General features: G+C 33.3%; 1 protein-coding gene across 1 annotated transcript in view; it reads left to right on the top strand.

The window, feature by feature from the left end:
- LOC129820332 (GATA zinc finger domain-containing protein 14-like) overlaps positions 1-15,137 on the top strand; it is a 194,156-nt gene that overhangs the window by 135,372 nt on the left and 43,647 nt on the right. The window contains exons 6-8 of the mRNA XM_055877402.1: positions 4,443-4,715; positions 5,181-5,270; positions 9,148-9,501. Coding sequence (XP_055733377.1) covers positions 4,443-4,715; positions 5,181-5,270; positions 9,148-9,501 — 717 coding nt within the window. The remainder of the gene's footprint in view (positions 1-4,442; positions 4,716-5,180; positions 5,271-9,147; positions 9,502-15,137) is intronic.

The raw sequence follows: 15,137 nt of genomic DNA, 5'->3' as shown, positions 1-15,137 counted from the left end.
CTAACAACTCTCAACTCTAACAACTCTAACAACTCTAACAACACTAACAAATCAAACAACTCTATCAACTCTAACAACTCTATCAACTCTATCAACTCTATCAACTCTATCAACTCTAACAACTCTATCAACTCTAACAAATCAAACAACTCTAACAAATCAAACAACTCTAACAACTCTATCAACTCTATCAACTCTATCAACTCTATCAACTCTCAACTCTGTCAACTCTATCAACTCTAACAACTCTAACATCTCTGTCAACTCAATCAACTCTATCAACTCTAACAACTCTAACAACTCTGTCAACTCTATCAACTCTATCAACTCTATGGATTCAAACAAATCAAACAACTCTATCAACTCTAACTACTCTAAGAACTAAAAAAACTCGATCAACTCTAACAACTCTAACAACTCTGTCAACTCTATCAACTCTATCAACTCTATGGATTCAAACAAATCAAACAACTCTATCAACTCTAACAACTCTAAGAACTAAAAAACTCGATCAACTCTAACAACTCTATCAACTCTAACAACTCTATCAACTCTAACAACTCTATCAACTCTAACAACTCTATCAGCTCTACCAACTCTAACAAATCAAACAACTCTAACAACTCTAACAACTCTATCAACTCTATCAACTCTAACAGATCAAACAACTCTAACAACTCTAACAACTCTAACAACTCTATCAACTCTATCAACTCTATCAACACTATCAACTCTATCAACTCTATCAACTCTATCAACTCTCAACTCTAACAACTCTAACAACTCTAACAAATCAAACAACTCTATCAACTCTAACAACTCTATAAACTCTATCAACTCTATCAACTCTATCAACTCTAACAACTCTATCAACTCTAACAAATCAAACAAATCAAACAACTCTAACAAATCAAACAACTCTAACAACTCTAACAACTCTATCAACTCTATCAACTCTATCAACTCTATCAACTCTATCAACTCTATCAACTCTATCAACTCTCAACTCTGTCAACTCTATCAACTCTAACAACTCTAACATCTCTGTCAACTCAATCAACTCTATCAACTCTAACAACTCTAACAACTCTAACAACTCTGTCAACTCTATCAACTCTATCAACTCTATCAACTCTATCAACTCTATCAACTCTATCAACTCTAACAACTCTAACAACTCTAACAACTCTAACAACTCTAACAACTCTGTCAACTCTATCAACTCTATCAACTCTAACAACTCTATCAACTCTAACAACTCTATCAACTCTATCAACTCTAACAAATCTATCAACTCTAACAACTCTATCAACTCTATCAACTCTATCAGCTCTATCAGCTCTATCAACTCTATCAACTCTATCAACTCTAACAACTCTATCAACTCTAGCAACTCTATCAACTCTATCAACTCTATCAACTCTATCAACTCTATCAACTCTATCAACTCTAACAACTCTATCAACTCTATCAACTCTAACAACTCTATCAACACTATCAACTCTATCAACTCTAACAACTCTCAACTCTAACAACTCTAACAACTCTAACAACACTAACAAATCAAACAACTCTATCAACTCTAACAACTCTATCAACTCTATCAACTCTATCAACTCTATCAACTCTATCAACTCTAACAACTCTATCAACTCTAACAAATCAAACAAATCAAACAACTCTAACAAATCAAACAACTCTAACAACTCTAACAACTCTATCAACTCTATCAACTCTATCAACTCTATCAACTCTCAACTCTGTCAACTCTATCAACTCTAACAACTCTAACATCTCTGTCAACTCAATCAACTCTATCAACTCTAACAACTCTAACAACTCTTTCAACTCTATCAACTCTATCAACTCTATGGATTCAAACAAATCAAACAACTCTATCAACTCTAACTACTCTAAGAACTAAAAAAACTCGATCAACTCTAACAACTCTATCAACTCTAACAACTCTATCAACTCTAACAAATCAAACAACTCTAACAACTCTAACAACTCTATCAAGTCTATCAACTCTAACAAATCAAACAACTCTAACAACTCTAACAACTCTATCAACTCTAACAACTCTAAAAACTCTATCAACTCTATCAACTCTATCAACTCTATCAACTCTAACAACTCTATCAACTCTAACAACTCTATCAACTCTAACAAATCAAACAACTCTAACAAATCAAACAACTCTAACAACTCTAACAACTCAATCAACTCTATCAACTCTATCAACTCTATCAACTCTATCAACTCTAACAACTCTATCAGCTCTATCAACTCTAACAAATCAAACAACTCTAACAACTCTATCAACTCTATCAACTCTAACAAATCAAACAACTCTAACAACTCTATCAACTCTAACAACTCTATCAACACTATCAACTCTATCAACTCTATCAACTCTATCAACTCTAACAACTCTCAACTCTAACAACTCTAACAACTCTAACAACTCTAACAAATCAAACAACTCTATCAACTCTAACAACTCTATCAACTCTATCAACTCTATCAACTCTATCAACTCTATCAACTCTAACAACTCTATCAACTCTAACAAATCAAACAACTCTAACAACTCTATCAACTCTATCAACTCTATCAACTCTATCAACTCTCAACTCTGTCAACTCTATCAACTCTAACAACTCTAACATCTCTGTCAACTCAATCAACTCTATCAACTCTAACAACTCTAACAACTCTGTCAACTCTATCAACTCTATCAACTCTATGGATTCAAACAAATCAAACAACTCTATCAACTCTAAAAACTCTATCAACACTATCAACTCTATCAACTCTATCAACTCTATCAACTCTAACAACTCTCAACTCTAACAACTCTAACAACTCTAACAACTCTAACAAATCAAACAACTCTATCAACTCTATCAACTCTATCAACTCTATCAACTCTATCAACTCTATCAACTCTAACAAATCTATCAACTCTAACAAATCAAACAAATCAAACAAATCAAACAACTCTAACAACTCTAACAACTCTATCAACTCTATCAACTCTATCAACTCTATCAACTCTCAACTCTGTCAACTCTATCAACTCTAAAAACTCTAAAAACTCTAACATCTCTGTCAACTCAATCAACTCTATCAACTCTAACAACTCTAACAACTCTGTCAACTCTATCAACTCTATCAACTCTATGGATTCAAACAAATCAAACAACTCTATCAACTCTAACAACTCTAAGAACTAAAAAACTCGATCAACTCTAACAACTCTATCAACTCTATCAACTCTAACAAATCAAACAACTCTAACAACTCTAACAACTCTATCAACTCTATCAACTCTAACAGATCAAACAACTCTAACAACTCTAACAACTCTAACAACTCTATCAACTCTAACAACTCTATCAACACTATCAACTCTATCAACTCTATCAACTCTATCAACTCTCAACTCTAACAACTCTAACAACTCTAACAAATCAAACAACTCTATCAACTCTAACAACTCTATAAACTCTATCAACTCTATCAACTCTATCAACTCTAACAACTCTATCAACTCTAACAAATCAAACAAATCAAACAACTCTAACAAATCAAACAACTCTAACAACTCTAACAACTCTATCAACTCTATCAACTCTATCAACTCTATCAACTCTATCAACTCTATCAACTCTCAACTCTGTCAACTCTATCAACTCTAACAACTCTAACATCTCTGTCAACTCAATCAACTCTATCAACTCTAACAACTCTAACAACTCTGTCAACTCTATCAACTCTATCAACTCTATCAACTCTATCAACTCTATCAACTCTAACAACTCTATCAACTCTAACAGCTCTAACAGCTCTATCAACTCTATCAACTCTATCAACTCTAACAACTCTATCAACTCTAGCAACTCTATCAACTCTATCAACTCTATCAACTCTAACAACTCTATCAACTCTATCAACTCTAACAACTCTATCAACACTATCAACTCTATCAACTCTATCAACTCTAACAACTCTCAACTCTAACAACTCTAACAACTCTAACAACACTAACAAATCAAACAACTCTATCAACTCTAACAACTCTATCAACTCTATCAACTCTATCAACTCTATCAACTCTATCAACTCTAACAACTCTATCAACTCTAACAAATCAAACAACTCTAACAAATCAAACAACTCTAACAACTCTAACAACTCTATCAACTCTATCAACTCTATCAACTCTATCAACTCTCAACTCTGTCAACTCTATCAACTCTAACAACTCTAACATCTCTGTCAACTAAATCAACTCTATCAACTCTAACAACTCTAACAACTCTGTCAACTCTATCAACTCTATCAACTCTATGGATTCAAACAAATCAAACAACTCTATCAACTCTAACTACTCTAAGAACTAAAAAAACTCGATCAACTCTAACAACTCTATCAACTCTAACAACTCTATCAACTCTAACAAATCAAACAACTCTAACAACTCTAACAACTCTATCAAGTCTATCAACTCTAACAAATCAAACAACTCTAACAACTCTAACAACTCTATCAACTCTAACAACTCTATCAACTCTATCAACTCTAACAACTCTATCAACTCTAACAACTCTATCAACTCTAACAAATCAAACAACTCTAACAAATCAAACAACTCTAACAACTCTAACAACTCAATCAACTCTAACAAATCAAACAACTCTAACAACTCTATCAACTCTAACAACTCTATCAACACTATCAACTCTATCAACTCTATCAACTCTATCAACTCTAACAACTCTCAACTCTAACAACTCTAACAACTCTAACAACTCTAACAAATCAAACAACTCTATCAACTCTAACAACTCTATCAACTCTATCAACTCTAACAACTCTATCAACTCTAACAAATCAAACAACTCTAACAACTCTATCAACTCTATCAACTCTATCAACTCTATCAACTCTCAACTCTGTCAACTCTATCAACTCTAACAACTCTAACATCTCTGTCAACTCAATCAACTCTATCAACTCTAACAACTCTAACAACTCTGTCAACTCTATCAACTCTATCAACTCTATGGATTCAAACAAATCAAACAACTCTATCAACTCTAAAAACTCTATCAACACTATCAACTCTATCAACTCTATCAACTCTAACAACTCTCAACTCTAACAACTCTAACAACTCTAACAACTCTAACAACTCTAACAACTCTAACAACTCTAACAAATCAAACAAATCAAACAAATCAAACAACTCTAACAACTCTAACAACTCTATCAATTCTATCAACTCTATCAACTCTATCAACTCTCAACTCTGTCAACTCAATCAACTCTATCAACTCTAACAACTCTAACAACTCTAACAACTCTGTCAACTCTATCAACTCTATCAACTCTATGGATTCAAACAAATCAAACAACTCTATCAACTCTAACAACTCTAAGAACTAAAAAACTCGATCAACTCTAACAACTCTATCAACTCTAACAACTTTATCAACTCTAACAACTCTATCAACTCTAACAACTCTATCAGCTCTATCAACTCTAACAAATCAAACAACTCTAACAACTCTAACAACTCTATCAACTCTATCAACTCTAACAGATCAAACAACTCTAACAACTCTAACAACTCTAACAACTCTATCAACTCTAACAACTCTATCAACACTATCAACTCTATCAACTCTATCAACTCTATCAACTCTCAACTCTAACAACTCTAACAACTCTAACAAATCAAACAACTCTATCAACTCTAACAACTCTATAAACTCTATCAACTCTATCAACTCTATCAACTCTAACAACTCTATCAACTCTATCAACTCTAACAAATCAAACAAATCAAACAACTCTAACAAATCAAACAACTCTAACAACTCTAACAACTCTATCAACTCTATCAACTCTATCAACTCTATCAACTCTATCAACTCTATCAACTCTCAACTCTGTCAACTCTATCAACTCTAACAACTCTAACATCTCTGTCAACTCAATCAACTCTATCAACTCTAACAACTCTAACAACTCTGTCAACTCTATCAACTCTATCAACTCTATCAACTCTATCAACTCTATCAACTCTAACAACTCTATCAACTCTAACAACTCTAACAACTCTAACAACTCTAACAACTCTAACAACTCTATCAACTCTATCAACTCTATCAACTCTATCAACTCTATCAACTCTAACAACTCTATCAACTCTATCAACTCTATCAACTCTAACAACTCTATCAACTCTAACAACTCTATCAACTCTATCAGCTCTATCAGCTCTATCAGCTCTATCAACTCTATCAACTCTATCAACTCTAACAACTCTAACAACTCTATCAACTCTATCAACTCTATCAACTCTATCAACTCTATCAACTCTAACAACTCTAACAACTCTAACAACTCTATCAACTCTATCAACTCTAACAACTCTAACAACTCTATCAACTCTATCAACTCTAACAACTCTATCAACTCTAACAACTCTATCAACTCTAACAAATCAAACAACTCTAACAAATCAAACAACTCTAACAACTCTAACAACTCAATCAACTCTATCAACTCTATCAACTCTATCAACTCTATCAACTCTAACAACTCTAACAACTCTATCAGCTCTATCAACTCTAACAAATCAAACAACTCTAACAACTCTAACAATTCTATCAACTCTATCAACTCTAACAAATCAAACAACTCTAACAACTCTATCAACTCTAACAACTCTATCAACACTATCAACTCTATCAACTCTATCAACTCTATCAACTCTAACAAATCAAACAACTCTAACAACTCTATCAACTCTAACAACTCTATCAACACTATCAACTCTATCAACTCTATCAACTCTATCAACTCTAACAACTCTAACAACTCTATCAGCTCTATCAACTCTAACAAATCAAACAACTCTAACAACTCTAACAACTCAATCAACTCTATCAACTCTATCAACTCTATCAACTCTATCAACTCTAACAACTCTAACAACTCTATCAGCTCTATCAACTCTAACAAATCAAACAACTCTAACAACTCTAACAATTCTATCAACTCTATCAACTCTAACAAATCAAACAACTCTAACAACTCTATCAACTCTAACAACTCTATCAACACTATCAACTCTATCAACTCTAACAAATCAAACAACTCTAACAACTCTATCAACTCTAACAACTCTATCAACACTATCAACTCTATCAACTCTATCAACTCTATCAACTCTAACAACTCTCAACTCTAACAACTCTAGCAACTCTAACAACTCTAACAAATCAAACAACTCTATCAACTCTATCAACTCTATCAACTCTATCAACTCTATCAACTCTAACAACTCTATCAACTCTATCAACTCTAACAAATCAAACAACTCTAACAACTCTATCAACTCTATCAACTCTATCAACTCTATCAACTCTATCAACTCTATCAACTCTCAACTCTGTCAACTCTATCAACTCTAACAACTCTAACATCTCAATCAACTCTATCAACTCTAACAACTCTAACAACTCTGTCAACTCTATCAACTCTATCAACTCTATGGATTCAAACAAATCAACCAACTCTATCAACTCTAACTACTCTAAGAACTAAAAAAACTCGATCAACTCTAACAACTCTATCAACTCTAACAACTCTATCAACTCTAACAACTCTATCAGCTCTATCAACTCTAACAAATCAAACAACTCTAACAACTCTAACAACTCTATCAACTCTATCAACTCTATCAACTCTAACAAATCAAACAACTCTAACAACTCTAACAACTCTATCAACTCTAACAACTCTATCAACACTATCAACTCTATCAACTCTATCAACTCTATCAACTCTAACAACTCTAACAACTCTCAACTCTAACAACTCTAACAACTCTAACAACTCTAACAACTCTAACAACTCTAACAACTCTATCAACTCTATCAACTCTATCAACTCTAACAACTCTATCAACTCTAACAACTATCAACTCTAACAAATCAAACAACTCTAACAAATCAAACAACTCTAACAACTCTAACAACTCTATCAACTCTATCAACTCTATCAACTCTATCAACTCTATCAACTCTAACAACTCTATCAGCTCTATCAACTCTAACAAATCAAACAACTCTAACAACTCTAACAACTCTATCAACTCTATCAACTCTAACAAATCAAACAACTCTAACAACTCTATCAACTCTAACAACTCTATCAACACTATCAACTCTATCAACTCTAACAACTCTCAACTCTAACAACTCTAAGAACTAAAAAAAATCGATCAACTCTAACAACTCTATCAACTCTAACAACTCTAACAACTCTAACAACTCTATCAGCTCTATCAACTCTATCAACTCTAACAAATCAAACAACTCTAACAACTCTAACAACTCTATCAACTCTATCAACTCTAACAAATCAAACAACTCTAACAACTCTATCAACTCTAACAACTCTATCAACACTATCAACTCTATCAACTCTATCAACTCTAACAACTCTCAACTCTAACAACTCTAACAACTCTAACAACTCTAACAAATCAAACAACTCTATCAACTCTAACAACTCTATCAACTCTATCAACTCTATCAACTCTATCAACTCTATCAACTCTATCAACTCTAACAACTCTAACAACTCTATCAACTCTAACAAATCAAAAAACTCTAACAAATCAAACAACTCTAACAACTCTAACAACTCTATCAACTCTATCAACTCTATCAACTCTATCAACTCTCAACTCTGTCAACTCTAACAACTCTAACATCTCTGTCAACTCAATCAACTCTATCAACTCTAACAACTCTAACAACTCTGTCAACTCTATCAACTCTATCAACTCTATGGATTCAAACAAATCAAACAACTCTATCAACTCTAACTACTCTAAGAACTAAAAAAACTCGATCAACTCTAACAACTCTATCAACTCTAACAACTCTATCAGCTCTATCAACTCTAACAAATCAAACAACTCTATCAACTCTATCAACTCTAACAAATCAAACAACTCTAACAACTCTAACAACTCTATCAACTCTAACAACTCTATCAACTCTATCAACTCTATCAACTCTATCAACTCTATCAACTCTAACAACTCTCAACTCTAACAACTCTAACAACTCTAACAACTCTAACAACTCTAACAACTCCATCAACTCTAACAACTCCATCAACTCTATCAACTCTATCAACTCTATCAACTCTAACAACTCTAACAACTCTATCAACTCTAACAACTCTATCAACTCTAACAAATCAAACAACTCTAACAAATCAAACAACTCTAACAACTCTAACAACTCTATCAACTCTATCAACTCTATCAACTCTATCAACTCTATCAACTCTAACAACTCTATCAGCTCTATCAACTCTAACAAATCAAACAACTCTAACAACTCTAACAACTCTATCAACTCTATCAACTCTAACAAATCAAACAACTCTAACAACTCTAACAACTCTATCAACTCTAACAACTCTATCAACACTATCAACTCTATCAACTCTATCAACTCTATCAACTCTAACAACTCTCAACTCTAACAACTCTAACAACTCTAACAACTCTAACAACTCTAACAACTCTAACAACTCTATCAACTCTATCAACTCTATCAACTCTAACAACTCTATCAACTCTAACAACTATCAACTCTAACAAATCAAACAACTCTAACAAATCAAACAACTCTAACAACTCTAACAACTCTATCAACTCTTTCAACTCTATCAACTCTATCAACTCTATCAACTCTATCAACTCTAACAACTCTATCAGCTCTATCAACTCTAACAAATCAAACAACTCTAACAACTCTAACAACTCTATCAACTCTATCAACTCTAACAAATCAAACAACTCTAACAACTCTATCAACTCTAACAACTCTATCAACACTATCAACTCTATCAACTCTAACAACTCTCAACTCTAACAACTCTAAGAACTAAAAAAAATCGATCAACTCTAACAACTCTATCAACTCTAACAACTCTAACAACTCTAACAACTCTATCAGCTCTATCAACTCTAACAAATCAAACAACTCTAACAACTCTAACAACTCTATCAACTCTATCAACTCTAACAAATCAAACAACTCTAACAACTCTATCAACTCTATCAACTCTAACAACTCTATCAACACTATCAACTCTATCAACTCTATCAACTCTAACAACTCTCAACTCTAACAACTCTAACAACTCTAACAACTCTAACAAATCAAACAACTCTATCAACTCTAACAACTCTATCAACTCTATCAACTCTATCAACTCTATCAACTCTATCAACTCTAACAACTCTATCAACTCTAACAAATCAAAAAACTCTAACAAATCAAACAACTCTAACAACTCTAACAACTCTATCAACTCTATCAACTCTATCAACTCTATCAACTCTCAACTCTGTCAACTCTATCAACTCTAACAACTCTAACATCTCTGTCAACTCAATCAACTCTATCAACTCTAACAACTCTAACAACTCTGTCAACTCTATCAACTCTATCAACTCTATGGATTCAAACAAATCAAACAACTCTATCAACTCTAACTACTCTAAGAACTAAAAAAACTCGATCAACTCTAACAACTCTATCAACTCTAACAACTCTATCAACTCTAACAACTCTATCAGCTCTATCAACTCTAACAAATCAAACAACTCTATCAACTCTATCAACTCTAACAAATCAAACAACTCTAACAACTCTAACAACTCTATCAACTCTAACAACTCTATCAACTCTATCAACTCTATCAACTCTATCAACTCTATCAACTCTAACAACTCTCAACTCTAACAACTCTAACAACTCTAACAACTCTAAAAACTCTAACAACTCCATCAACTCTATCAACTCTATCAACTCTATCAACTCTAACAACTCTATCAACTCTAACAACTCTAACAACTCTATCAACTCTAACAAATCAAACAACTCTAACAAATCAAACAACTCTAACAACTCTAACAACTCTATCAACTCTATCAACTCTATCAACTCTATCAACTCTATCAACTCTAACAACTCTATCAGCTCTATCAACTCTAACAAATCAAACAACTCTAACAACTCTAACAACTCTATCAACTCTATCAACTCTAACAAATCAAACAACTCTAACAACTCTATCAACTCTAACAACTCTATCAACACTATCAACTCTATCAACTCTATCAACTCTATCAACTCTATCAACTCTAACAACTCTCAACTCTAACAACTCTAACAACTCTAACAAATCAAACAACTCTATCAACTCTAACAACTCTATCAACTCTATCAACTCTATCAACTCTATCAACTCTATCAACTCTAACAACTCTAACAACTCTAACAACTCTATCAACTCTAACAACTCTATCAACTCTAACAACTCTATCAACTCTAACAACTCTAACAAATCAAACAACTCTAACAACTCTATCAACTCTATCAGCTCTATCAGCTCTATCAACTCTATCAACTCTATCAACTCTAACAACTCTAACAACTCTAACAACTCTAACAACTCTATCAACTCTATCAACTCTATCAACTCTATCAACTCTAACAACTATCAACTCTATCAACTCTATCAACTCTATCAACTCTAACCACTCTAACAACTCTAACAACTCTAACAACTCTAACAAATCAAACAACTCTAACAACTCTATCAACTATATCAACTCTATCAACTCTATCAACTCTATCAACTCTAACAACTCTATCAACTCTAACAACTCTATCAACTCTGTCAACTCTATCAACTCTAACAACTCTAACAACTCTATCAACTCTAACAACTCTAACAACTCTAACAACTCTAACAACTCTGTAAACTCTAACAACTCTATCAACTCTATCAACTCTATCAACTCTATCAACTCTATCAACTCTATCAACTCTAACAACTCTATCAACTCTAACAACTCTATCAACTCTATCAACTCTAACAAATCAAACAACTCTAACAACTCTATCAACTCTATCAGCTCTATCAGCTCTATCAGCTCTATCAACTCTATCAACTCTAACATTTCTAACAACTCTAACAACTCTATCAACTCTATCAACTCTATCAACTCTATCAACTCTAACAACTCTAACAACTCTAACATTTCTAACAACTCTAACAACTCTATCAACTCTATCAACTCTATCAACTCTATCAACTCTAACAACTCTAACAACTCTAACAACTCTATCAACTCTAACAACTCTATCAACTCTATCAACTCTAACAAATCAAACAACTCTAACAACTCTATCAACTCTATCAGCTCTATCAGCTCTATCAGCTCTATCAACTCTATCAACTCTATCAACTCTATCAACTCTATCAACTCTATCAACTCTAACAACTCTATCAACTCTAACAACTCTATCAACTCTATCAACTCTAACAAATCAAACAACTCTAAGAACTCTATCAGCTCTATCAGCTCTATCAACTCTATCAACTCTATCAACTCTAACAACTCTAACAACTCTATCAACTCTATCAACTCTATCAACTCTAACAACTCTAACAACTCTAACAACTCTAACAACTCTAACAACCCTATCAACTCTATCAACTCTATCAACTCTATCAACTCTATCAACTCTAACAACTCTAACAACTCTAACAACTCTAACAACTCTAACAACCCTATCAACTCTATCAACTCTATCAACTCTATCAACTCTAACAACTCTAACAACTCTAACAACTCTAACAACTCTATCAACTCTATCAACACTAACACCTCTATCAACTCTTTCAACACTAACAACTCTATCAACTCTAACGACTCTATCAACTCCAACAACTCTATCAACTCTATCAGCTCTAAGAACTCTATCAACTCTATCAGACCTAAGATCTCAATCAGCTCTATCAGCTCTAAGAACTCTAACAACTCTATCAACTCTAACAACTCTATCAACTCTATCAGCTCTAAGAACTCTATCAGCTCTATCAGCTCTAAGAACTCTATCAGCTCTATCAACTCTATCAACTCTAACAACTCTAACAACTCTAACAACTCTAACAACTCTAACAACTCTATCAACTCTATCAACTCTAACAACTCTAACAACTCTAACAACTCTATCAACTCTATCAACTCTAACAACTCTATCAACTCTAACAACTCTAACAACTCTAACACCTCTATCAACTCTAACAGCTCTATCAACTCTATCAACTCTAAGAACTGTAAGATATTTATCAACTCTAACAAATCTAAGAACTCTAAGATCTTTATAAACTCTAACACATCTAAGAACTCCATCAACTCTATCAACTCTAAAATCTCTAACAGCTCGAAGAACTTCATCAACTCTAAGAACTCTAAGAACTCTATCAATTCTAACAACTCTATAAACTCTAAGAACTCTAAGATCTTTAAAACTCTAACACATCTAAGAACTCCATCAACTCTATCAACTCTAAAATCTCTAACAGCTCTAAGAACTTCATCAACTGTAAGAACTCTAAGAACTCTATCAATTAAATAAACTCTTAGAGCTTTATCAACTCTAAGAACTCTATCAATTATATAAACTCTGAGCTTTATCAACTCTATGAACTCTACCAGCTCTATCAACTCTATCAACTCTAACAACTCTATCAACTCTATCAACTCTATCAGCTCTATCAGCTCTATCAGCTCTAACAACTCTATCAACTCTAACAACTCTAACAACTCTATCAGCTCTATCAGCTCTATCAACTCTAACAGCTCTATCAGCTCTATAGACTCTAACAACTCTATCAACTCTAACAACTCTAACAACTCTATCAACTCTATCAACTCTATCAGCTCTATCAACTCTAACAGCTCTATCAACTCTATCAACTCTATCAGCTCTATCAACTCTAACAGCTCTATCAGCTCTATCAACTCTATCAACTCTATCAACTCTATCAACTCTAACAACTCTATCAGCTCTAACAACTCTATCAACTCTAACAACTCTATCAACTCTATCAACTCTAACAACTCTATCAACTCTATCAACTCTAACAACTCTAACAACTCTAACAACTCTATCAACTCTATCAACTCTAACAACTCTAACAACTCTATCAGCTCTATCAACTCTAACAACTCTAACAACTCTATCAACTCTAACAACTCTATCAACTCTATCAACTCTATCAACTCTATCAACTCTATCAACTCTAACAACGCTAACAACTCTAACAACTCTAACAACTCTATCAACTCTATCAACTCTATCAACTCTATCAACTCTAACAGCTCTATCAACTCTAACAGCTCTATCAGCTCTATCAACTCTAACAACTCTAACAACTCTATCAACTCTAACAACTCTATCAACTCTATCAACTCTATCAACTCTAACAACTCTATCAGCTCTATCAACTCTAACAACTCTATCAACTCTATCAACTCTATCAACTCTAACAACTCTATCAACTCTAACAACTCTATCAACTCTAACAACTCTATCAACTCTATCAACTCTAACAGCTCTATCAACTCTAACAGCTCTTTCAGCTCTATCAACTCTATCAACTCTATCAACTCTAACAACTCTAACAACTCTATCAACTCTATCAACTCTAACAACTCTATCAACTCTATCAACTCTATCAACTCTAACAACGCTAACACCTCTATCAGCTCTATCAACTCTAACAACTCTATCAACTCTATCAACTCTATCAGCTCTATCAGCTCTATCAGCTCTAACAACTCTAACAACTCTATCAACTCTATCAACTCTATCAACTCTAACAACTCTATCAACTCTATCAACTCTAACAACTCTAACAACTCTAACAACTCTATCAACTCTATCAACTCTATCAACTCTAACAACTCTAACAACTCTAACAACTCTATCAACTCTAACAACTCTATCAACTCTAACAACTCTATCAACTCTAACAACTCTAACAACTCTAACACCTCTATCAACTCTATAAACACTAACAACTCTGTCAACTCTAACGACTCTATCAACTCTAACAACTCTATCAACTCTAACAACTCTATCAACTCTATCAGCTCTAAGAGCTCTATCAGCTCTAAGAACTCTGACAATTCTATCAACTCTAACCACTCTATCAATTCTAACAGCTCTAAG

This window comes from Salvelinus fontinalis, chromosome 22 (assembly GCF_029448725.1).
Source record: "Salvelinus fontinalis isolate EN_2023a chromosome 22, ASM2944872v1, whole genome shotgun sequence".
Taxonomy (NCBI): Eukaryota; Metazoa; Chordata; class Actinopteri; order Salmoniformes; family Salmonidae; genus Salvelinus; species Salvelinus fontinalis.
The sequence above is the reverse complement of the archived record's forward strand: the minus strand, read 5'-3'. Positions and strand labels throughout refer to the sequence as shown.